Raw genomic sequence first — 25,206 nt, forward strand, 5'->3', positions numbered from 1 at the left:
GTGTGTGTGTGTGTGTGTGTGTGCGTGTATATGTTTGTGTGTGCATTTCTACTAAAGCTTCCAACTAATAAAGCAGTTCAAGGCTGTTTGTCACTTTAGCACAATCGCTTCAATTGAATGAAAAAACAGGTTGGAAAAAAATTGGCCTTTTGTAAATAGTATAATTAGGGATGAAGAAGCTTGACTAAGCTCCAGTTTCATGTACAGTATTTGGAAATGATTGGGACAAATAAAGTATTTTTGTATATCCCCATTTTGTATTGTTACGTACTACTCGTTCAGAAAGTGGAGTTGATGCGATTAGGTTACTCAGTAAAGACTCTGCTCCAATTGTATTTAATGAATGAGCGGAGTGGCTCGAACAGGACGGATCAAACGGTTAAGGACAGAAGCGACCAGTTGCTAGGCAACCAATTTACCCACTTTGTCCATGCGGGCGGAGTTCTGGTCGCGCTCAGGTAAAGCTTGTCAATGGGGCTCTTTTTACAACTATTTGGATTTTTGGAATGGTTAGGATAGGTTAAAAAAATGGAGGCATTGTATTTTGGACAGCCGCCCTCATTTCAAGCTCATATAACTCCAGACCCATATAATTTAGGAATTCACTCTTTTTTTCTGATGAAAGAAGAAAGTCTAAGGTTTCTCACACTGTCTTGAATGTTGATATAGTCCTACAACTCAATTTTCTGTGGGTCCTGGAATTCGAGTGATAATGACAAACACCCTGGCACTGCAGTTGACACATTATTGCACATGTCTGGCAATGAATGAGTTAATAAGAAATATGTATATATTTTAATAGAAGACAGATAGAGGATTTTAAAGCAAATGCAATATAATTAAAATTTTAAATGAAACGACTATGTGTATCAAAATTGTGCCTTTACTTAGACAACAAGCGTCAGCGGCAGATAAAGAGTCACACCAACAGAGGGCAGTGTTGACCTGAAATTGAAACACAGCTGAACAAACTTGGAACAAAATGCTCTCCCCGTGGAGTCATTGTTATTTTAATCCGGTAACAATCAACATTTTGTCGTCTTATAAAATACGCTGAGTGTTGCAGAAGCCAAACATTGTCAACAGTCAAATTCCTTGGTTGTGGTTGACATCCTAAATGTGGCCTAGCTCGCCCTCTAGTGGCTCCAAATTACAATTCCCTTCATATTCGGTTCCCAATCCAGTTTTATGCCACGGGGGTGCCAGTATGGCATGAACAAAAGGGAGCATATGGCCATCAAGTGGCACCAGACATGATTTGGATTGATTTTTTTTGTCCCTAGTGTCAGGATTGATGACTATTGAGAGGGAGAAAGGGGCTCCCAGTGGTAAGGGAGTGGTGGGGGGGCGGGTCATTGAATCCCAACCCCTTCCACGCTTGGTTGCTGCGTCTCCTCTGCAGTTTTTGCGCCACATGCACCATGGCTCTGTATGCAAGTAGCACACTTTTGGCCTTCTTTGTCGCTTTCTGCACACCCGGACGAGGCTGGACAGGTAATACAGCATAGACGGCAAATAAGTGACCCTTTGTTTTGCAATGAATGCATGCAGGACAGAGGGAGGCAGATGGGGTCAGGGGTGATGTGAGAGGTTTAAATATGCTTTTGGAATTTGGCATGATGGAGTGAAAAAAAAAAAGTTAAGCGGGATTTTGAATGTTAAATGTTGTGGTTGGAGTCATCCACATTTTGTCTGCAGCTAACGTTGACACGCCCACTGTTTCTTTAAGTTTATGATAGCTCATAACTTTTTTTTTGATTGACGCATTAAAATCAATTGATTGCGTTTAAAATTGTATTTTCTATGCAATTGCATTTTTTTTACTAATTGGTGGACAGACAGTGTGTCAATTGGAAAACTTTGTTTGCAGAATATGAAATGAGAGCAGCGATTTTGGCTTTTATAGTGATTTTTTTTTCCCTGACAATGTATATACATTTTTGGAACAAACATGATCAAAACATTGTTTTTCTTGTTATAAGCGCATATGGAAAATGTTTATTTTAAATTATTTTTTATTATTTTATATTATTTTATCATTGTTTATTCATTTCTTTATTTTAATCTCCAAATAGCATTGATCTTGCTTATTGATGATTTATTCCTCTAATGTATTGTCAAGGGAATTAAAACTTTCCAACCTCCACGAGCTGAAATTTGACCGTACTGTACGCTTTGGTGTCTACAGTCAGATGTGATTCAAGTGCCGCAGACTTGGAGAAGTGACCGAGGGAACTTTTTTTTTCCAAAGTTTACATTCCTTTTCACGTCTCTGGAGCTTGGTGTTGGGCTGTAGTTCATATTTTCTTTTTTTGCCTATTCTGCCGCTTTCGCTGTTGAGTCAACCTGAGGGGGCTCCTTAATGTAATCCACAGGGCAGTAGCTGCCGTGTGCAACTTACTGTACAAGACTCCCCCCCCCCCCTGGGTGTTTTTTTTTTACAACAAGCGTTAAAGTGAGATGTAACTGTTGCTCATTGACTTTTTCTATTCGCATGTCATCGGCTTGTCAGTTTCATATTTATCGGGTCATGTCAGTGGGCTGTTGGGTGGATCTAGACACCTTGGCAACGGCAGAACAGTGCTGCAGTGAATTTGGATCATGTCAGATCATCTCCTTGTGGAAAATGGGGAAAGTAAGTGAGATGGAGAAGAGTGGGGAGAGGGGTGGGGGAGCAGGCGATCATGTCCTTGCAAGCCACTGGAATTTAATTTCCCTGCCCCACTTTAACATACTGGAATTCTACAGGAGCTTTCTAGAGAGACTTCCCGGAATGAGGAATTTTTGTGGCTTTATTGTGTTTTGACTGAGAAAATGTATTTGTCATATTGTCAATGTGGAAAGAACATCTTTCCAAAATGATCGGAGGGTCTGTTGAATGATCCCCGAGCACCTGCGGGTTGACAACTTGCCTCTGAATGCCAGCAGTGACACGCCTTGCGTCATGAAGTCACGTCAAGGCAGCGGTCCAATACTTTGAACAAATACCGGCGAAGCTAAAAATGCGCACACCTGTCACAACCACAATGATGTCATCGCTTTCAAATTTGGCTTCCTTTTTGATTTCAATGACATGAGATTTTTTTGTTGTAATTCTGACTTTGCGTACCTTTGAAATTCAGACTAAACTCATTCGCCGCCTGATGATGTGAAAAAATGTGTCCACTCCAGGGTTTTTGTCATTTTCACTCAAATTGCGGAACCCACAAAATATTGAGTTTCAGGACTACATAAACATTCAATACAGTGTAAGAAACTTTAGACTCTCTTCTTTCATCAGAAAAAAAGAGTTAATTCCTAAGTTATATGGGTCTGGAGTCATCTGAGCTTGAAATAGGGGCGGCTGTACAAAAGGCAAATGCTGCCCCCTCGTGGAAGGGGAAAAAACATTGCCAGATATCTGACGAGCATTTTATCAGCCTCCTTCACAAGAAAAAAGAAAACCCGAACAAATTCAGGAATGGCGCTTCATGTCATATTTTCAATTCCCGAATAAAATCACGGATGGCAATGAATGAGTTAACATTTTGGGGTTCCATTTTTCACGAGTGACGTAAAACCGTCGCAACGGATGCCTTACCTCATGTAGTGCGCTGCGCCGTTGTGGGAGTGGTTACGGCCGACTTCAATCATGGCCAATCAAGTCGTGCACGACAGCCTGGTCCATGGCGGGAAGCATATTCTATGAAGTAGTCTTCCAGCAACTCTGAAAATGGAGTTTAATAGTCATACTTTACCGCTTGTAAAACATGATAAACATTTTCAATTCATTCTGTGCCGGTGTGAGGGAGGACCGGCAGGTGCGGCGAGGAATTCTGGAGCCTCAGGCGTGCTACCACATAGATGATTTTCTTCCTTGTACACACGCGCACTTAACTTAACTACTGGGGGTATGTTTGAGACATTTGCCACACTGAAAAAAGGGTCAACTGAGCGTTTATATAAAAAAAAAAGTCCGCACGTTTGATTTGCATTGCAGCGGAAAAGCCTTTACGGGCACATCATGGGAAAGCAACTTCACTGGTGAAGAGTCTGAGGGAGACCTGGGAGCCTTCGATCCATCTGGACGGAAGACCGGTGGAGCGTTTTGGGCCAGGATCCAGCAAGCCATTGAGAACTCATCGCTACCCCAGAGTGGGCAAGGAAACTCGCTCTCCTTTAGTTGAGGATGTCGGTAAGACTTTCGAAACAATCAAATATGATGAATGTGCCTTGTTTTTGTCATTTGTCCGGTTTCTTGCATTTTTGATGCACGGGACAGCTATTGTCTTGCTGAGATTAATCGCATGAGGGGGAAAAAAGGACTAAACCTGTGACATTCCAGGGATAATGTAGTTAATATGCAGGAGGGTGGTGGTAGGGGGGTCTTCTACCGCAAAACGTCCTTGCAGACTCTGCGGTATTTCCTCGGCAACATCATAAATTACACGCACCGCTCGCCTTTTGCTTCATAAAATGTGTCTAGCCAGCTATTGTTGGAAGATTCAAAGGCAGACTTGCTTTGACTTATCTGGAGCAAGCCAGGGGAGAATAAATACAAAAATATAAAAAGAGGAAAGTTGTGTTGAGTTATTGGAAGAAACTGCTTGTTCACCTAAAAAGTTAAATAATACCATTCCACAAGATTACAGGTTGGTCTGTTAATAGCGAAGCGTTCATAATAATTCCCTGGACATCATTTTCAAATACACACATATATTGTTTTTATTTTTAGATGAATGGGTAAAGCTTGATGGCTTTGCTGTTCTGAGCAGCGCACCTGTCAGCAACACATCAACAGGTAACACCTGCCAACCAGCATTAACATTTTTAGAGGATACGACTTGTCTTCAATCGAGCGAGAGGCACAACAAAACTAAATAAAAATATGTCACACAGACACTCATAATTGGACAATTACTGTCTGAAAGGGTATGGGGTCAAATCACCTCATCCCCACAGTGTTCCCTGCCACGTCAACAATGACCTGAATGTCTTTCCGCATCCGTTCATTCCTTTCCTCGCCCCAGCTTTCACCCTTCCCCGCCCGCCTTCACCGTCAGGGAGCTCATTCATCTGCTTCTCCTTTCCTTCGCCACCGTAACCTCTTCCTTTTCAGGCACCCACCAAATAATAATAATAATCATGTCTAGGCTCGAGTCTGCTTCTCAAGCTCTACTTCTAATGCTTTGTGGAAACAACAGACAAAGCAATGTGGCGTCATTGGCTTCGCGGTGGGCAACTTGTGACTAAGTATGCACTGGGATCATTTATCAAGAAGTTTTGTTTGGGTGGGCGGGTTGCTTTGTAAAAGTGTACAAAAGCCAGAGTTTGTCTGATCAAGACCAAATGGGGTTATTTATGCTTCAATTTCTGAAGGAATTCGAGCTGTGCCTGAGGTGTGGATGCTCGAATGCATGATCCAGTTCAGTTACGACCAGATGAACATGCATGGAAAAGGGAGGTCGGATAAGATTCACTTGAGAAAAGGCACCAAAAATAACATTCAAATAATAGATTTGGAATCTTCATCGGTGGTACGGAATGTTAAGGATGGCTTGGTGGTTCGGTTGTCCATAGATATACAATCAAGTGAGGGCCGTGCAAGCGTATTTTGTGGCCTCAAAGATTCAGACGCCATTACAACGTGACATCCTGAGGGGTTTGTTAAACACAAGCGAGATAAGTGAGAGGCCATGATGGTCGATCACAGAGCAATTTTTCATATTTTTGCTGACATCTTCTCCTTTGAAATGCAAACCCCGTTCGAAGCACCGCGGGGCTAGGTGCTTCAAACGGGGCTCATTGACTTTTAGTGCATTTCTGAACTCAAAGCCAAGCTTAGGCAGGTCAGCACAATGTAGACAAGCTTGAACAGTTTTTAAAGACACCCCGTAGCCCCTGACTTCCTTGAACCTTCTAAGGATGCGCAAATGGGCCATGTTCCCTTTTCTGACCTTTGAGTCGTAAAAATACATGTTCACACTTACTGATAACCATCGTCAAAGCCATCTTGCGACTGGCCCTCTGACATGTATTAGCAGGCAAGACAAGATGTTTACCATCCAATTGTCAAGCATATCGGCCCTAATGACTTTTTTTGTTTGTTTCTGTCACAGGAACAGTCAGGTCAACATATCCTGGAGCAAGAAATGAGACTGCTATGAAGCGTGCCGCTCGGGTGAACAGAACAGCTCATCGCCCAAGCGCTTCAAGCCTCAGGATGGAAACAAGGAGGTCGCCTCGGAGAGGGTTCTTCACAAGAACTACCTCATCGGCGCAAAGACACAGACACATCGCCCAGCCACAGTCTGATCAGAGGAACCGTAACTCGCATAAATTAAGTAAGACCGCCCAACCGTCACATAGCAGACAAAGTATAAGGCTAGGCTTAACTGAAGGATAATAGTGTCATGAATACATTTTGTTTGTTCAAGTTTAGTGTCATCAGTGTAAACCCTGGTCGTCCCTGGTATCCCTCTCTATTCATAGCATCTGAGTCCATTCATGTGGTGTCACTGCAGGCACAGAAAGCTCAGGGCCAGAGCACTCCTGCTAAGCACGCGACAACCAAAACGACTACGCCAGGTATGCAACGATTGTTTTGAAAATTGTGACGTTTTGGATCATTTGAAGCAATCTTTTGTAATGTCATAACCAGAGCCACCCGAGTATGAGGCGAAGGACATCAGTGTCAGGGTCATGTCTCCAAAATCGGTCCTCATCTCCTGGGTGGACCCTGCTGTGGAAATGGGGAAGATTGAGTCGAGTGAATCCAGGTCTTAAAAAAGTGAAAATCTTTCAAATGTCCAAGGATGGGAAAGGAACCCATTTGAACTAAAGGTACCCATCTGTCTCATTACAGATCATATACGGTAAGGTACAGGGAGAAGGGTGAGTCGGCACGTTGGGAGTTCAAAGAGAGCAACCAGAGAAGAGTGATGGTTGACACCCTGTATGCTGATAGCATGTATGAATTTGCCGTGAGAATCTCTGAAGGAGAAAACGATGGGAAGTGGAGCGTATCGGTATTTCAGAGGACCCCTGAGTCAGGTAGGATGATGGATGCTAAAAGCTGCTATTTAATGCTAAATATTTTACGCAAATAAAGTTGATAAAAGAGATTTATTAAGGTAAACACAGCACCATAAAAGGACAGGATTGATTCACTACAACGTCAGTATATACTTTCTGACTTCAACTTGAATTTTCTGTCAACTTTCATGTGTGATACCAAAAGAATGCACAAACCGTAGAGGAGCAATATTTTTCTTTGTTGCATCTTCGTCCATTTTGGTGCCTGTTTTGAAGTGCTTCAGGCAATGTTTTCCCATGTCCATCGCCTTGTCCAGACATTGTATTAACTATTTTTTTTCTCTCATGACTTGCAAGCACCATCCGGGCCACCAGAGAACTTTGAAGTCAAACCACTACGAGGGAAAGGGACTGCCGTGACAGCCACTTGGGATACACCTGAAGAAACCAATGGGAGGATACGAGGTATGAGCAGAATTAGTCATTCAACGAACATTGCTAATATTCTGCCTGGGAATTCAGCCAAGGTCTCAAGAGCGGGAATCTGAAAGCAACTCTTACAGGGCCAGATCTTTGGCCACAAAGTTCTGGTACCTGTTTTCACAAAGATATCTATCCTCCACCTCCACACAGAATATATCCTTTCTTATGCCCCTGCACTGAAACCATTTGGAATGAAAAGCGTGACTTACCGAGGTAGCACAACGTCAGCCACGATAGATGGTCTAACGCCTGGAGAACGATATATCTTCAAGATCAGAGCCACCAACAGGAGAGGACAAGGGCCACTAAGCAAGGCCTTCAGTGTTGTCATGCCAGGATGTAAGAATAACAGTGTGTGTAATATGTGTGTGAAAACTCTTAAGACAGTGAATTACAAATAGTCTGTTTTTTTCTACTATCAGCCAAGACTGCCATTTCGTCGTTCTCAAGAACAAAGGACAGCCAAAGGGATAATTCAGTGATCCAATCAACGGAGGCACCGGAAGAAGCAATCACACCAACTCAGCCACACAACTCTGCACCTGTTACTAAACGGGTGCGCCCACTTTCTCAGACAAGGTCTTATCACGGCATCATCTCTTCAGTAAGAGGTTCAGTCAGGAATGGAGTAAATAGAGGCAGAACCTCAAGGAGAGAGGATGACGATGATGAAGATGATGAAACAATACCAACAACCTCTCCTGCAGAAGAAGCTACAACAACCACGGAGTCTGAACTTGAGACAAAAGAACCATATAATGATGTTTCTCCTGAATCTGAGGATGATATTTATAGTGAAGTGGATGAGTCCCCAACTCCCGAGACTCCCAGCCTCAAAGTTTTTACACTGTCCCCAACTAAAGCCACATCGGTTGATCCTCAGCAAAGAAAACCCATAAAGCACAGGGTCAATCAAAAAGGAAGAGGACAGACTTCCTCCTCTTCATCATTGTTTCCTCCAAAATCATTTTCACCTTATACCACGTCGCTGCGTCATACAGAATTGGAGGACAACCGAAAAGACACAGCCTCTCAACACCCACAGAGCAAAGACATTTCCAATGAACCTGTTATAGAACATAACAAACATACCATTCCGGTTCCAAAAGAAAATAAGCCAGAGACCCAGACGGAACGCGTAGTTGCGGGCAAGGAATCTGCATCGTCTGGCCGGACGAATGGATCTGGCTTTGGTGCAAGAAATGGTTACAGCCGACGAAACCTGGGAATTCCTTTTCGAGGAAATTCAACCAGATTGATGAATGGTAACAGATTAGGTCTAAGCGCACAGTCACGTTTGCCAACCAGAACTCAGAATCAGGCCACATCACAGTCCACCTTACCAGACCAACCTATCAAACAACAAATTTCAAATAGCTTCAATGAAGCGATGGTTGGGTCCACTTCAAATGAAAGGACTGATGGCAAAGCCACATTGGAAACATTGACTTCTGAAAAATCACAATTGACATTATCCTCCCCATCAAATAGCCCTGTAGCTTCAGATTCAAACAGGGGAAACGCCTACCCTTATGTGTCAAATAAGGGGTCGCAAGGCTCTTCACATAACACAGAAACTATAAATACATCACCGGAAGGTGCCACAACAAACGGTGAAATGGTTCACAAACACAATTTTAAAAACACAGAGGCAACCAAAATTGAAGAACCTACTTCAAGATACAAAGAAGATACCATAATTGAAGAGAAAAAGGAAAAGGAGGCGAGACTCTCTGATAAAACAACTCGTACCAAAATGAGTCCCTCCCTTGTTGAAAGATTTAAATTGCTGACCAGGTCAGGTTCAGGAACACGATTGTCATTTTCCAGACATGGTGGTCGGACTCCTTGGATCAGAAGTTCATCTTCAACCGGGACAGGAAGACCCGTTCCGCAGGGGCTACCTACTAAAGATTCCGTAGACACGGGTTCTGCAGCCGTATCCTCAATACAGGAAACTAGTGAAGGTCCAACTGATACTTCCTCTCGTGACTCACCAAAAAGTGATGAGATGGCAGTGAGTTCTATCAAACCCACATTGATGGACAGAAATTCAGAGCAGACTCGCTCCAGACATCCACCTCCACCTTCATCCACTTCAAACGCTGACTCTTATCGAACCACCAATGTGAAATTCAGCGACAATAACCATGACGACAAAGAGAATAGAGAAAACAGCGGGATTAATAAAAATGCTGCAGAACCTACAGTGGACCGAAAGAATTCTGCCATTACATCGACTGAGCAACACAGTAACACAGATGACAAGGACAATGCAGCTTCAAGAGATACACCATCAAGGACTACCTCATCGTCCGGGACAATTTACCGTCGTCCTAATTTTGGTATGAATGGAAGGATACGCTCTCCTCATCTGGCAACCAAACTGTTTGGTGCATCCAGGCTTCCAACCAGATCACAATCAGCACACAATTCTAGACTAGGTTCTTCAACAACATCAAATTCATCCTCGTCATCGACCCACTCCTCTTCTTCAAATCTACTCAAACCATTCTTAACTTCAGATCGCAATGCGAGCAGGATCTCTTCTCCAACAAGGACTGGTGGACTCACAGATTCCAGAATCCACTCTATATCAGTGCTGCCACCTTCATCCAGAGAAAGCTCGAGAGGCCAGGGGGGAAGAAGTCGTTTTCCTATCTTGAGAGGCAAAACACCCAACGGAGGAGCTCGTATAGCCGGCAATGGAAATGGTAAAGTCAAATGGTAAAATGCATGAAACTGTACTGTACGTCGCACTGTCCGATTTTCACGACGCCAATGACAAATCTTGTAATTGTTTAGGTCAAAATGGACAACCAAATCTGACAGGAAGGGATAAAGAATCATCAGACACTCATGGAATCAGCAAGGCGGTCGGTCAAAGACTTATTACTGGACCTGATGGAAACAAATGGGTAAAATTCTGACATGAGATGATCCGAATGAATATGGTGATGCAATATGACCATTTGTTCGTCGGTCATTAATTTACATTTCGGTTAAGTTGGTAGATTTGGAGTTGGGGATTCTTATGAACCAAGATGGAAAAGTGCTCCAGGATTCCCAAGGCCAACCAAAGAGAGTAGTGCTTGGCGCGGATGGACGCACTATTTTTGGTAATGTGTTCCCACTTGTATATACCAGTCATGGTTTTGGAACACAACCGTAGGTTTCATTGAGAATAACTTGCTTACTTGCAGACCATCTGGGAAGCCCTCTACTAAACCAGGAAGGAATGGCTTTGTTTGGTCACGGCCGCGATAGTCATCCAGTGGTCAATCCCAAAGAGAAGATCCTTATGGTTGGAGGAAAACCGCTGCAAGGCTTGGACTTGCCTCGCCTCAGGACCACAACCACGACTAGCGCTCCGACCACTACCCCAGAACCAACCACCGCAGAATGGACCACCGAGGAGTACACCACTGATGAACCATACCCGACTTGTCCACCAGGAACCTTCTCCAAAATAGATGATTATGGAGATCCGGTGCTTGACTCAGATGGAACACGAGAGTGTTACTCAGAAGGTGAGTACACACCTACCTGTAGATTAGATCCAAGTGTAACAATTTGACATAATATTATGCTCTTGGTCTCATTGTTGCACTATTACCCATCTGTTAGCGCTTGTGTGATCTTGATATCGCTTCTCCTTTCCTGTATTTCATTTAGTTAGTTTTGGGTTAGGTTTTTGGCATGTGCATGGACAAACGGAGCCAAACACAAGTTGTTTTGGCTGCTCTGAACATTGTTGCGTCACACTTTGACCGCAGGTGTTTGGCCGCCTTAAGGGCTATGTTGCACATGGTCTGCATTTTTTTTTTTACTTCGCACATTATGGGCCACAGTGACACTGCGCAATTTGACAACTGTTGCGCTTGTTTTGACAGTGGATGCAATCCCAAAATCTCCTGGTACTGCATGACCAGAAGGAATGGAGGAGGAAAGAGCGAATACCACTCCGCATTAAAAAAAAATGTTTTAGTTCAAGAAAATGGCATCTGATGAAAATGATCTCATACAGCTGCCCGCTAATGAATCCACTGTGTTTGACAAACTTTACGGTGGACGTTCCAAAGAATTCATGATCCAGCTTGTTATTGGGTTCGGTATGAATCTATCCAACTTGAAAAATACTAATGAACCGCAATGTTGCTAGATGACTTTTTGCTCCAGACGAGCCCACCTTCAACAACCACAACACCGCCAACAACCACCACCACTACTACCACAACCACAGTGATGCCCACTCCAGACACCAGATCATCCGGCCGAGGTCCTTTATCAGAATTTGACGACAGTGGAAAGAGGCGATTTACAGGTAATTTAGTGCATGCAAAAAATATCACTTGTCCAAACGCTTAAGTTGATGTTGACCCTTCTAAACAAAAATAGTTTGAATGATACTCACTGCTAAAAATGGGGTAATTAAACTCACATGCTCTTATTAGCTCATCGCCCCATTGCAAATCGAGAAAAAGAGTAGTGGAAAAAATAAAATAAAAATACATTGGCAATGTGTGTTTTCTCGTATATGCAATAAATAAGCGCAACTTCCATCAACCACACGGCCAAAGCTCCTCTCGGGTACTCACCGATTTGAGTCATGGTTGGGATCAATCGCTTAAACGTACTTGGTACCAATTGTTACTCTCGGGTACCTGACACCATCACGTATCATCCTAGAGCATTTTAGCAAGAGCACAACAAAAACAAAATCTGTGACAAGGGATTGTTAAAAATGTGACTCAGTGCAGTTGCAAAGGCCAAAGAAAGGACATTTCATGGAATGCATCTCGTAACAAACACGACTGAAAATTAAATGTGGTATAAAAAAAATAAAATGCTAACAGTCTTGGTTCATTTAAGATGTCTCGATGTAATCGGATCATCATTCGGAAAAGCTGCTTGGAGCCTTTATTAACCCCCAGCTTCCTTTTATGGGGACTTCTCTTACTTGTTTGTTTGCTCATGTATTTGGATAACTTTTCCCAACTGGTTGTAAAAACACAAAACGATTTTAGCACAACTTACACAAACTGGACTCCACATCAAGCTTCCTTCCCAGTGAACGGTTAGAAATGTAAATAGAGTCTATATATCGCAGCCTACGAGTGGCAAATGAAACCGAAACCCTTTCACGATCCTGACCAAAACACGGATTAACGATTCATGCGAACACAATAAAACCCAGCCAGTTGAATGTTGATCCAAATAACATAAGCCGCCTTTATGCCCGTTGGAGCAATCAAAACATGAAAACTTTGTTGGCATAAGCGTTTTTATTCTGCTGAGACAAGAGACTTTAATCGCAACGACACTGATCTGAACTAATAAAACTTTTTGTTATTTCCTGGACCTTGTCTCAGGAAAACCAAATCCTGATCATGAGGTGACAAAATTGAAACTGTGTATATTTGGAGACTGAGAGCGACTTCTGGACTACAGACTCATATGCGGCGCATTATTTGGATTCACACTCAAATCGCTTTGATCAAATGACTTCTTACCTTGCTCTTATTAACAGAGTTATTTTTCCATGAGCAAAGACTGATCAAGTCAAAATATTTCTTGATGAATTGAGTGAAGGAAAATATTTTAAATAAGTGGTTTCCAGTTACGAGTTGGATGAAGGTAAACTGTCAATCCAAATGAAGCTAAGCGCAGATTAAGTCTTGGATTTGGAAATGCTAAATGGAAGACACCGCATAAATATCAGTGTTAAAAAGCAATGCAGTGGGGGCCAAGGAAATCAGACTTTGAGATCCTTCGAGGGGCAGGAAAGAAACAAGAAACAACAATGGATTGGAGTTTACAGATTAGAATGTTTTTGGTAGTGCCTGGCGATGAAAATATGAGCAACACGTGCAAACAATGTACTCTTTTAGGCAACAAATCGAAATTGGTTTTAACAGCCTGATCCCTGGCGGGGACTTCTCCATGCGTTAATCTGATCTATGAGCAGCCGGACATGAATCAAAAAGTCTTCAGTGAACAAATAAATAGATAAATAAATTAACTTGACAAAAGCTTCCACGTAGACAGAATGAGTTGTGTTGGACGAGCCTGACTAGATAACTTTTTTTTTAATTTAGCCGAAGGTTTCCCAGCAATAGTTCATCTGTGTCGGAGACTCACTTGCCAGACATGTCTTGGTTGTTGGATTACAAGCGGAAGACGCAGAGTCTCGAATGGGAGGGTCTTTCATGATACGGAGCAAACTTTGCTCTGGCAAGAATTTAGCAGGTTGGTCAAACAAACCAAAAAAGCTTGATTGAAAATTGGTTTAGCTGTAATTAGATGTGATGACTAGTACAAGTTGTGTGTTGATCCAATTCCGAACAGATGACAACATACACCTGAAAAAAACAAATTTGGCTTCACACAGATTTTCGTGGACTTGTTAGGGCCTACTTAATTGTTGAAAAGTGAGCGAGAACCATGGCTGTCCCGAATGGTCAAAAAAACCCAAATGCGGACTGGTTGAAGAGACCCATGGACAGCTTTGGGTAAACTTGTTGACCTGCATCGGGCTATCATTAAATCCGTCAGTCTTCATTCTCTCATTCAAGTTTCACATTAGCGTGGAACCATGGCTTTGGTTTTTGTACATACCTTGTTTAAGAGATAGAACAGGTGCACTCTTGAGGGTGTTGGACCACTAAAGGTGCACTTTCTTTTTGTCTTGAAGTATACAATGCATCGTCCCGTGTTTAAATGCGATAAATCACATGTCAATAATACCGGATGACGTACAGCAATGTTTGGATATGCAATTCGGGAGTCGTTTGATCCTCCACGCACATACAGTGAGAGCTGACGGACTCTGGAATGTCGAGACTGACACGTGGAAGACTCTCGGCCTGTAGTGAGGCACAATCATCTGCAGAGTTGGGAGCCAGTCCAGGATCCTGTGGTTCCCTCTAAATCCCAGTTCAACTCGGAATTCACAGCTGTAGGTCCAGCTGGCCTTTCTCCGAAACTTTGAAAACAAAGAGGCAAAGGAGGGGAGATCGGAAGGCCTTGTTTCGGATCACATAAGTCAAAAATCAAGAGTCAAGAATGTAATTTTAGTAGGAATGAATAGGAGCTTTTTCCAAGGTCGTACAAAAAGGAAAAGCCATTGTACAATATTTGTTTTGAACGATGAACATCGGTCGAGGCCATTTCCCACTGAGAAAGCTTTCAGGATTTTGCACGAATGGCAAGGCTGAATTTTGTTCTTGTCTTCTTCTTGCCACCAGCGCCATATGTGAACTACATCCAAAAAGACCCGGGAGCTCCCTGCTCCCTGACGGAGGCGCTGGAGTATCTTCAAGTTGACATCCTGGAAGATCTGATCAAGAATGACAGTCGCGTCTCAAATCAGAAGCAGCCTCCGAAAAATAAACCCCATAACCTCACCGTGGTTGCCATGGAGGGATGCCATTCGTTTATCATCCTGGACTGGGGCCGGCCACTGAAGGACGATATGGTTTCAGGTAAAGAAAAAAAAAGCAATATTTTTAAGTATTCTAGACAGCACCACTGAGTAGTATGATCACATAAATGAAATCATCTGGTCCGTATCATTGGTTTCTCAAGGGAACCCAAAAGTCGGACGTATGAAGTCTAAAAATAAAACTTTAAGATCAGGACCCTTTGAGTGCAAAATGTTGGCCGATCTGGCATAGCTTTTTAAAGGGATGCAAAGTGTTTTATCTGGCAGACACACACGAGCCCCTTCTTGTGTTGTGGGACGGGCCGTCTTCTGATGTGTAAAACAGATAGGGGTCTCCAGTGCGACGTCTTGTTGGTGGGGGTTGCATTTTATATTTTCTTTTCACTCGCCAACTGTTTCCTTCCTACTGGTGTGAACGATTTGCTTGACTTTAAAAGCACACTCTGTTGGCTAACAAACGAATGCTGTTATCTCGGATGAAAGGTCAAATGCTGGTCTTGTTTTTAATGGAGGGGAAATAAGAAATGCTTAAGCCCTAATCTTGTACAGGATTTAGTTGGGTGTGGGAGGAATGTTCCAGTCAGAGTTGAAGTTGGGGATGCCATACGGCATTTCAATATACACGACCTACAGGGTGCACGACATACAGGTCACGCACCAAATTTGAGTGTCGACTGCATGACTGCATGAGCAACAAGAATGAGAAAACCGATATTGGCTGGAAAATAGCCAAAACCTCCCCGCTACCCCCCAAAAAAAAATTGCAAAGACCGACCAAGGTGCATCATGGTTTAAATATATAATAGTCATTTTCAGAAAAATGATCGGTCAATCACACAAAATTGTTTTTTTTCCCTAGGGTACATGGTGTACAGCGCGTCATACGATGACGTGCTCAACAACAGATGGTCCTCGAGGGTATCGAGTGGGACTCATCTGGCTGTGGAGAATCTTAAACCCAACTCCAGGTAACATTGTATCACATTGACGCGAGGGCTTAAATGATGCATATACTGTAAAACAAAAACTTCACGGAAATTAAATTAGACTAAAGCAAATGCAAATTTTCATCGTTTGTCACCGCCACACTTGGGAATATACATTTGTGAGAATATTGGCTGAAACACAAGGTTTCAACATTCTTGGCCACTCAAATTGGCCTGTCTGTAACATTTGGTGAGTTATCAGATTATTTTAAAGCCCTTAAATAAAGTTGTACTGCACACAGTTGGGATAGGCCATAGCAACCCTCACGACCCTTGTAAGAATCAAACGGATTGGAAAATGGATGGATGATACGACTCGTGAATCAGTATGAGGAGAATATTTGCATTGTGTGCGAGCAGCCCACAATGAAAATTAAATGTCTGGTTTTGAAACTAAGACAATTTGTTGTCTGGATCGACTTATACTTTGCATCTCTGGAAAAATTCATGACTTGTATGCGATGGTATGAAGCGGCTGAAGCGCCTCTGGTTCAGGTTCAAGGCTCCGTCAGTGTTTATTTCTGTTTGTGGGAATGTTTAAGACCACAATATTTGCCATTACACAATAAGCAAAATATGGCCGGATCTGTTTATGTTTTCAATTATGGGATGCTTATTGTTGGCCAGTTGTTACATTCAATTGGATTGATCAGTGCTCCAAGCACATTTGGATCAGATGGTTGGATGATCCGCCTGGTAATTTTGGATAGCAACTGGAGGAAAAAATTTTCGATATTCGCCACCAACATATCTGTTGAAATGGATTCCCACAACGGTAAAAAGGGTAGATGAGCATTTTTTAAACACCTGCTGCACAACAGCAACAATGGAGCCTTGTGTTTCAGCGTCAACTTTTCCAAAAGTTTCGAGAGCTCCTCCCTAGCAACTGCTGTGTGTCCAAGCTGGCACGTCTGCCGTGGCTACTGTTACTCATGGGACCACTAGTGCGAGACACTGTTGGTATTTCTTGACGCTCAGGGCTCCTTCTGCTCTCCGGATACACACACGATACAAACAGACCTTATGGGGATGTTCTGATGTGGACACGTTTCCACGTTCGTTAGATTAAATCATATATATTGCATGTCACCATGCCAAAATATGCAGACGAGAGTCATTTACAACCTCGACGGCCAACTCACGACAGCTGACAAAACACTTTGTAAAATAATTGTGTCCTCTAAAGAAATTGCAGTGCATTCCGGAATTGCAACCTTTTTGGATCAATATAAAGAGGAATGTTGGACCTTTAGACTCTCATTAACTCTGAAAAAGTACTTATAATAGTTCCCACCACTGTTCCGAAAGAATTTAAATGAGGGGAAACAGAAATCTGTTGAATCCCTATGACGTGTGCATACTCAGGGCGTACAACAGAGGGTTCTAGAGTGGTAATGCTAGCTAAAAAAAGCCCTGATTCTCTTTGTGGCTGTGAAATTCACAATCTTTACTTCTGCCTTTCTGTGTGTGACTTGTGCGCATTTGTGGCTGACAACAAGGCACTCTAATTCAGCCACACAAACGAGCTATTTGAAGCGAACGTACTTGTTGGGGTGCAGGCATAGCTAGCTAGCTAAGTAAGTCCACATAACAATTGCACCAGTATGTCAGTGTGTTCTGATGTCACAGTGCTTTTGGAAATCACACCCTCATTTTTCTCTACTGTAGCTTGAAAATATTTTCTAGTATTCATTTTGTCTTTAGATTCCGCTTCAATTTCCTCACTTATTTTCATTTCCACTCGCTTCAATTTTGTTTTTCATGACATCACCGCTTTCTGCATCTGCTTTTCTTTGCTCTCCTCATTTCGTCCGGCGCTCCGCACTGTGCTGTGTATTTTAGGTCATTGTTATGTAGCTCTGATGATTGGATCCAGGCATTTGGCTACAAAAAAATATATACATATACCGCGCCGCTAACTTTGCACATCATGACCCCGCGCAAAAAGAGTTGTGAGACTTCAAGTAGGTTTTTCGTCACGCCGTGGGCAAAGTGAGCTAACCCCACATCTCTATTTAGACAAGAACGCAGTGAGGAAAGTATTCTTTTGAGGTCGACTTGCCTTCAATCTTCACCGTCCTCGCGCTTCACGTTTTCCACATACTCATCTCTTTGATTATTATCCTCTGTTGCTATCGCCTAATCGTCACTTTGTCCGTTCAGTACATTTCCTTTACCCTCCCTTTCAAAGCGAGCCAAATATCCGCTACGCCGTGGATCCCGAGGAATAGGAAACAGACCTTGAGTCCCGAATCTGGCTGAACAAAGTCATCTGTTACAGTCATTAGCGTATTTCTCACTTTTTCAGAGCCACAACAGATTGACACAAAAGCACCTCATGTGTCGGCTTTATTTTCTTTCAGGTACTACTTCAAAGTCCAGGCCAAGAATGTGTTTGGGTTAGGACCGGTCAGCGATACGCTCACCTATGTCACAGAATCAGGTGAGCCACACGGTGACCACAACACAGTCAAAACATGCTTGGATGTAAAGTAAAGTCTCGTTATATCGATATCGGATATATTGATAGTCCCGGTTATATCGATACTATTTATATGCACGCACGGAGAAAATTACATGCAAACAGGGTCGGATATATCGATAGTCCCGGTTATATCGATATTTTTTCGGACTCCCTTGAATATCGATATAACGAGACTTTACTGTAGTTTAGTTTTATTCCAAGCATGAAAATGTCTCAATGAGTTATTTAGTTTGCCACAAATAAAATCAGCTTTCCTCAATGAGTCCATCGCAGTACCACGTGTTTATTAACATTAGCATTAACTTCGCCCTCCATGTTCTTTCTTTTAGATGATCCTCTTCTTATCGAGAGACCGCCTGGTAAGTCCAGACAATCTTTCGGTTCGTAGGTATACAATATATGCCGCTTCTTTTCAATCTCTTTGTCATGTCTCAGGTGGAGAGCCAATTTGGATCCCTTTCAGCTTCCGCTACAATTCAGCCCACAGCTCGTGTAAAGGCAGCCAGTACGTCAAGCGCACGTGGTACAGGAAATTTGTGGGCGTGGTTTTGTGCAACTCTCTGCGATACAAGATCTTCATGGGAGACGGTCTGAGAGGTAAAACCCAATGCACGAATCTCCCTGAACAACAAATACTGTAATTTATCCAAGCAACCTGGCAGCTAGGTCCCTTTTCTAGAATGTAAATGCTCTATTTCCAAATGAGTCGGATTGCCCACAATGCACTTGACATGTGATTAGTCATGGTCAGAATCAATCCCTATGCACTGTACAGATTATCCATCAAAATTATTGACCCAAAAGTCTATTGTTCTGTCAATTTATCACCAGGTCCTTAAATCATAACCAGACTGGGTCAACAACGTCATAAGCATGAAACCTTAAGAGCGGATATCCAACCACCCCTTTTGTGCACCCGTAATGATTACCTGTCACCTGATAACAGGATAACCACCGTAGCAACCGGTGTCGCTCAAAGGATTAAATGTGACCATGACGCCGTTTGATCTCCTGCAGAGCCTTTCTACAGTATAGGAGACACAGTGGGACAAGGAGAGGACCATTGCCAGTTTGTGGACTCCTACAGGGACGGCAGGACTGGGCCTCCCTATCTGTCTCTGACTCTGCCTTCGGCTCAAGGTAATCACGACGCTCAAGCTAGATTGGATTGATAAAACTTTGATTCAGGTTGCGTTTCTGATTGCATCTTTTCCTTCCCAGGATATTATCGCGCTTACAGACAGGAGCCTGTCACTTTTGGAGTGATTGGGAGACGAACATCCCATCCTTTTGTAGGCTGGTATGAATGTGGGGTGCCTATCCCTGGAAAGTGGTAACACCAGGAAGAAACAGACTTTCGCTTAGCGTAACTAAAAGACTTTAATGACGTGAAATGAACATTATGCTTTTATGCAAGACAATGTATTGATGCGGTGTACTTGTTTTTGTTTTTTTTACATAAAGAAGTCTGTATATGAGGGAAGAAAAGCCATGTGTGTACTGACTCTGTAAAATTCTTGGCAATCAAGTAGCAGGTCCATTGACAACGTTATTTATCTCATCCGAGCAGCATTCAAAAAGAAAATGACTTGCAAACGGACATCTGTTGATTGGCTTCTAACGGCCACGCTTTTTGTCTTGTATACTGTCGGCACCCTTAAAAATTTTTCGGCCTATATATTTCTGAGTATGCTCTCACTCGTACAGGAGTGGTCCTTCGATGATAAGGTTTCTTCAGCTGTCATATGTACTTCTTTGAAGGTGTCGGATGTTATTGGGCCAGAGCTACCAGCAAGATTTTAGTTAGCTGTTGAAGCTTTTCGGATGGGGAGCGAAACGTCTGACACCTTCAAAGAAGTACAGATGATGACTGAAGAAACCTTTTCATCGATGGCCTATACCTTTTTCCCCAAATGACGGTGGCCGAATTGAAGGCACCTAATCATCTATGACACATTTAATAGACAGCAGCACATGTTTTGATTCCTTTGAAAAACAAAGATGAGCAGCTCACTGAATTATTAGGATGGGCTCGAAAATGGCCTCCATTGTCTTTCGTATTGCCAAAAAAAACCCCGCCGGTGTTATACATTCAATCATCTCGGACATTCATCACTTGACTGTTGCTTTTGTTATACTTTCCCCAACTTTTGTCTGGCCCAGAGCAGTATTAGCTTCCCCACTACCCTGTGTTTAGAATTTGAAGCTTTATCATGTATTATTTGACTGTTTCACTGTTCAGGTTTTCACATCCAGGCGCGAATGTGCTGCTTTTATGACTTGGGAGTGTTTGAAAACAACAAATGACAGGAAATACTTCCATCGTGATGCGCCACAGACACAGTCGTCCAGGTGGAAAATGAGTGGAAAAGGCCTGCTCTGTATTTGCCGTCGATTCAAAGCGTAACGTCATGTGATTCATCGAAGCGGTCGCTCATTCTACTCGCAGCTGTTCGTTTTGGGATAAGTGGCGGTAGCAAACGGGTACGTTGACCTTCAGCATTCGCTATTCTCGTCAGGAGGGAACGCCAAAGGCTTCTGTCATCTCCTTCACGAAGGTACTTAGTCCTTCTAATGGTTTCTGAGCGGCAACCAAAACACTGATGTCACTCCTCCCGCTGGGCAATAAAGGGGAGATGAATGATTGTTTCAGTAGTCACGCAAGGTAAAAAAATTGTGTCCAAACCTCAGGCGGGATGTTTTATTTTGACGATAGAAAGCCTTTGGTATTCTCGACCACAGCCTTTGCATTTTATTGGTGTTTTTTCCACCTGCGGGGTGGTTTCTTACATGACAGATGATACAATGTAGGACCTGAGATGATGGATTTATGCTTTATATTTAGCATGGTAAGTCATAACGACGATCTTCACTCCTTCAGACATGTGCAAAAATGTGTCCGTTCCAGTGCCAGGGTTTTTGTCATTGTCACTTGAATTCCAGGATCCACAGAATATTGAGTTTTAGGACTACATAAACATTCAATGCAGCGTAAGAAACCTTAGACAGTCTTCTGTCATCAGAAAAAAAGAGGTATTTCCTAAATTATATGGGTCTGGAGTTATATGAGCTTGAAATGAGGGTGGCTGTCCAACATACAATGCAATACATACATATTGGTTTAACAACAGCTGAAGCGCTAACATGAAAAGTAAAATATTGCCAGAGGTCTGGCCAGGGCTTTATCGGCAACCAAGCAAGAAAAAACAAAACCAAACTAATTCAGGAATGGCGGTGAATGAGTTAGCCATTTAAACGTATTAAATTTATGCTTTAACTGGAAAAAATGTTTTAGATATGAGTACCGCGTGGTGCCGGTGAACTCACCTGAACTCTTTACACAACAAGCATCAATTGGCAGATGGCAAACGAACTCCTCAAAAAAACGGGACTTCTGATTTTTGCCACTCTTCAATGAGATGTCCTGTCAAACATCAAACAAAGAGAATCACATACAATTCAGGCTAATAAAAATTGTGATAGCCTAATGCTAACAGATTGTCTCCGTGTTGTGCTATCAAGACACAATATAAGACTGCTAGTGGGCATATATTCTTTATCCTCTGTGAAAAACAATGAAGCACAGTTATTATACTGCCGCCCGGTGGCCGAGTCGCACACACCAGAATCAATTTAATCGTGACGTACAAACGGGATAATTCTTAAATTTTCTGTAATTGTTACGACTGATTGTTGTCCTGCATTTGCTGTTGTTGATGGCGACGGTTTGAATTTCAGCAACAAGCGAGGCTAAACCTGACCAAAAAAAATACATTAAAAAAAATAAGCCGATACGGTGTTTGCGCCATAACATTAACTGTTTTCCCAGAATATGCCGGCGCATGTGTGATAATTTTCATGCGGTACGGCGAGAGTCAGGGTCTGCGCACGCTGCTAAAAAAAACACATCTTTTACGGCAAAAAGGCCGCCAAGCCACGGTGACTTGATTAAGTCCAGGTCCAAGCTCGCTTTCCACACGTGGCTCGAACATTAGCAACTCAGCTATCCATATTTTTTTCCCTCAACTTTTTCTTGGCACTATCGTGGAGCTTTTAAGAGCACCTTTCCACTCCACCATTTTTTATATTCCAGATGATTAAAGAATATGTGCTTGTGTGAACATAAGCAATTTTTTCGACAAATATATAGAACTGGGTCACTGTTGGCCTGGAAAAAAAGTGAAGACCTCATTGGAGAAAGGTTAAATCATCATCACAGGGAACCTTTTGACAGTGAAAGAAAAATACGGGCAGGAAATATATTTAAGCCCTCCGAGTTGACAAGCGATGTTGTACTTAGAGCTCATGTTCCTTGCTTGACCAAAGTTACCTGTAAAATGTTAGTGCAACTATTTCATTGGACATAATTCTGTTGGAATTGTTCAACAACTTGCCTAGAGAGAGAAATCCATTTTGATTGATGCACCTCAAGTGTGCCTTTATTATATTTTATTCATATTTTTAACAGCATTTTAACTAGCATTATATTTGCATTGTATTTAAACATTTGCTAATTTGACCTGTTTGGAAATAGTGAGAAAAAAAAATTATGTTAAGCTGAATTTATTATTTTACTTTTCTTGCACAGTACTTTCATTCAACCAGTTAAGCCTCTGTTATTATTTGTATTTAATTTGTTTTACTTTGACTAGCAAATTTTTGTAAACAAACAAAATGGCTCCCTCTTACCATTTGTCAGTGTGCCCTTTCACCGTCGGGTTTCTGGCATAAAAAGCCACTGATATCTTTAACTTTTGTAGCCATGACAACGTGAATTGAAAAAGACATCTGGACTCATTTACTTTCATGTTTATTCTTGACCCGACACAAAGGTGGAAACAAGAAGTCGCCGACCAATCAAAAATCACAAATCTGGAAATAATTGCACCAAATGTTTAACAAAAGCAACTCTGATCTCATACTCATAAGAATTAAACATATTTATGTGCCTTGTTTGTAAATCACCCTTTGGGCTGACATCGAAACCCAAGAATGCTTCACAAGTGGAATTTTATTTGTATTTTTTTTTTGGAAAGGCGATTCACGATTTTGCAATAATTATTTACAACTTGCAATGAAAAGGGGAGTCAAAGTCTAAAAATTGCATTTTATGGAATAACTCCTGACTTGCATACCGTGAGGTTAGTTTTTACTAGAAATAGATTTTATGAGGATTTTAAATTTAAAGGAACAGAAAAAAACTTGATAGCACTGCTAAGTGTGGATTTTTGCATCATGTTCCATTGACTGTAGCAAAGCAGAACGTTTTGTGAAGAGAAAATGGTCACATTTGATTGATTGATTCGTTTTTACAATCTTCATTTAAATGATTACAACGGAAGGAAACATTTGAACAGTGTATACAAAAGCGTAGCTGGTTCATTAGTTAGCTGGCAAGCTAAAAACGTCTCCCAGAGTTCAGCGTAAAGGCAATGTGTTACACTCCCAGATTTTGTTTCAAAACGAAAGCCTTTCACTTGCCGTTTGCTTGGGTGTCATGATTCTGTCAACGGGGGTTAATACAAATTTGTCAGCGCTGTCCGAGCCATTTTTCTCAATTTCAGACAAGTTTGATTTGACTCCAAATGTATTCACAGGAGTCAAATACGCCCTACTAATAATAATCCACTACAACGGTGCTGTGCCATCTGTTTCCGAAACGTCGTATGACTTCATTGTTAACAGGTTCAGTGCTGAAAAAGTCCATGGAACTGGGAAGCACCTTCATCGGCTAATCCAAACAAAAGCTTGCCGGCCTTTGTCGAATATATTTTTTTTCATGAAGTGCCAACTTCCCAACGGTGATTTTATCGTGGCCCCCTCATTAGACTGTTTCTGCACAATTGGGCCAACATCAATAACATTTTTGACCGGGCACGACGTCCAACTTGTTCTCATCAAAGCTGAGCAGAATACAATCATACAAAATGACATGGAATGTGAATGCTACAGTATTTTATATTAAACAGTTCATGCATATTAGCAAAAACGTCATATTTCGCCAAAGTAACTTTCACACTTGCTGTCATTTACAAGTTTTATAAGGTTCATTTGAGGTTAAGATCAAAGCCAATTGATCAAGTTAGGACAGTGGAAAAAAATCATTGGCACTTGCACACTGCAAGAATCAAGACAAAAGCGCGGAAAATCCAACTGGACCCTCCGCATCCTGCCCACCACCTTTTCCAGGTACTCCCCTCAGGTAGGCGCTACCAATCCATGCGCACCAAATCCAGTAGACATTTAAATAGCTTCTTCCCCGATCGCTATTAACGCTTTGCTTTTTTTAATGATGATACTAGTGCAGCGCGTTCTACCGTAGACAAATTCCTTGTGTTCTACATACTTAAAGTATAAAGATGAATCTGATTCTGATTAATGCGTATTTTTCTTTCGGGACTTGTGACCCACCTACCGTGCAGAACCTGGAAATGTTGAGCAACAATGACATGTTTCCTGGACAATTATCTCACACATCTGGACAGTAACAAGAAAAAAACAGTGTGTTCCCATCCTGTCAGTAGTGAGACATAATGCTAGTTTACATCCAAATTTGATTTTGCGGTTTTTAATTCCAAGAAAAAAGTGATTCCTCCCGAGAGATAGAACCGGTCCAATCTAATTTAGACAAGAGTTGATTTGTAGTGCTTGTAAGGTTTGATTTTTTAAATATTTTACAGTCTGAGCGACAACGCAATTATCGTATTTTCCGGTGTATAAGGTATACAGAAGTATAAAGCGCAATCCCAATGAATGGTGTATTTTCATTTTTTTTCCATATAAAAAGTTTTCCA

The 25,206-nt window shown here is 42.1% G+C and overlaps 2 protein-coding genes across 9 annotated transcripts in view; one reads left to right on the forward strand and one right to left on the reverse strand.

The window, feature by feature from the left end:
- Positions 1-25,206, reverse strand: part of otofa (otoferlin a) — a 205,832-nt gene that overhangs the window by 31,811 nt on the left and 148,815 nt on the right. For 3 of the 4 annotated variants that reach the window (XM_089022534.1, XM_089022533.1, XM_089022535.1), the window contains 2 exons: positions 21,740-21,836; positions 3,581-3,706 (listed from right to left, as the gene is read on the reverse strand). The gene's annotated coding sequence lies outside the window, so the exon portion shown is untranslated. Of the gene's footprint in view, positions 1-3,580; positions 3,707-12,095; positions 12,183-14,256; positions 14,739-21,739; positions 21,837-25,206 lie in introns of those variants that run through there. The other variant, XM_089022536.1, reaches the window with a different exon arrangement.
- fndc1 (fibronectin type III domain containing 1) lies at positions 1,391-25,169 on the forward strand. 5 transcript variants are annotated; one of them, XM_089022543.1, is made up of 21 exons: positions 1,391-1,494; positions 3,980-4,174; positions 4,715-4,780; positions 6,099-6,323; positions 6,472-6,567; positions 6,641-6,758; positions 6,845-7,032; positions 7,372-7,479; positions 7,648-7,836; positions 7,920-10,211; positions 10,303-10,415; positions 10,505-10,616; positions 10,701-11,027; positions 11,660-11,821; positions 14,745-14,981; positions 15,801-15,909; positions 18,291-18,370; positions 18,742-18,771; positions 18,848-19,009; positions 19,430-19,552; positions 19,634-25,169. In XM_089022543.1, exons 1-21 carry the CDS (start codon positions 1,422-1,424, stop codon positions 19,747-19,749), a joined length of 5,121 nt encoding a protein of 1,706 aa, XP_088878669.1. In that variant the 5' UTR covers positions 1,391-1,421; the 3' UTR covers positions 19,750-25,169. The 5 variants fall into 5 exon arrangements, with proteins under 5 accessions (XP_088878669.1, XP_088878670.1, XP_088878672.1 ...); XM_089022544.1 differs by lacking the exon at positions 4,715-4,780; XM_089022546.1 differs by lacking the exons at positions 1,391-1,494; positions 3,980-4,174; positions 4,715-4,780 and having other exon boundaries at positions 6,186-6,323; positions 6,422-6,567; positions 19,634-25,167.

This window comes from Hippocampus bargibanti, linkage group LG19 (assembly GCF_051943395.1).
Source record: "Hippocampus bargibanti isolate YZ-2025 linkage group LG19, ASM5194339v1, whole genome shotgun sequence".
Classification (NCBI taxonomy): Eukaryota; Metazoa; Chordata; class Actinopteri; order Syngnathiformes; family Syngnathidae; genus Hippocampus; species Hippocampus bargibanti.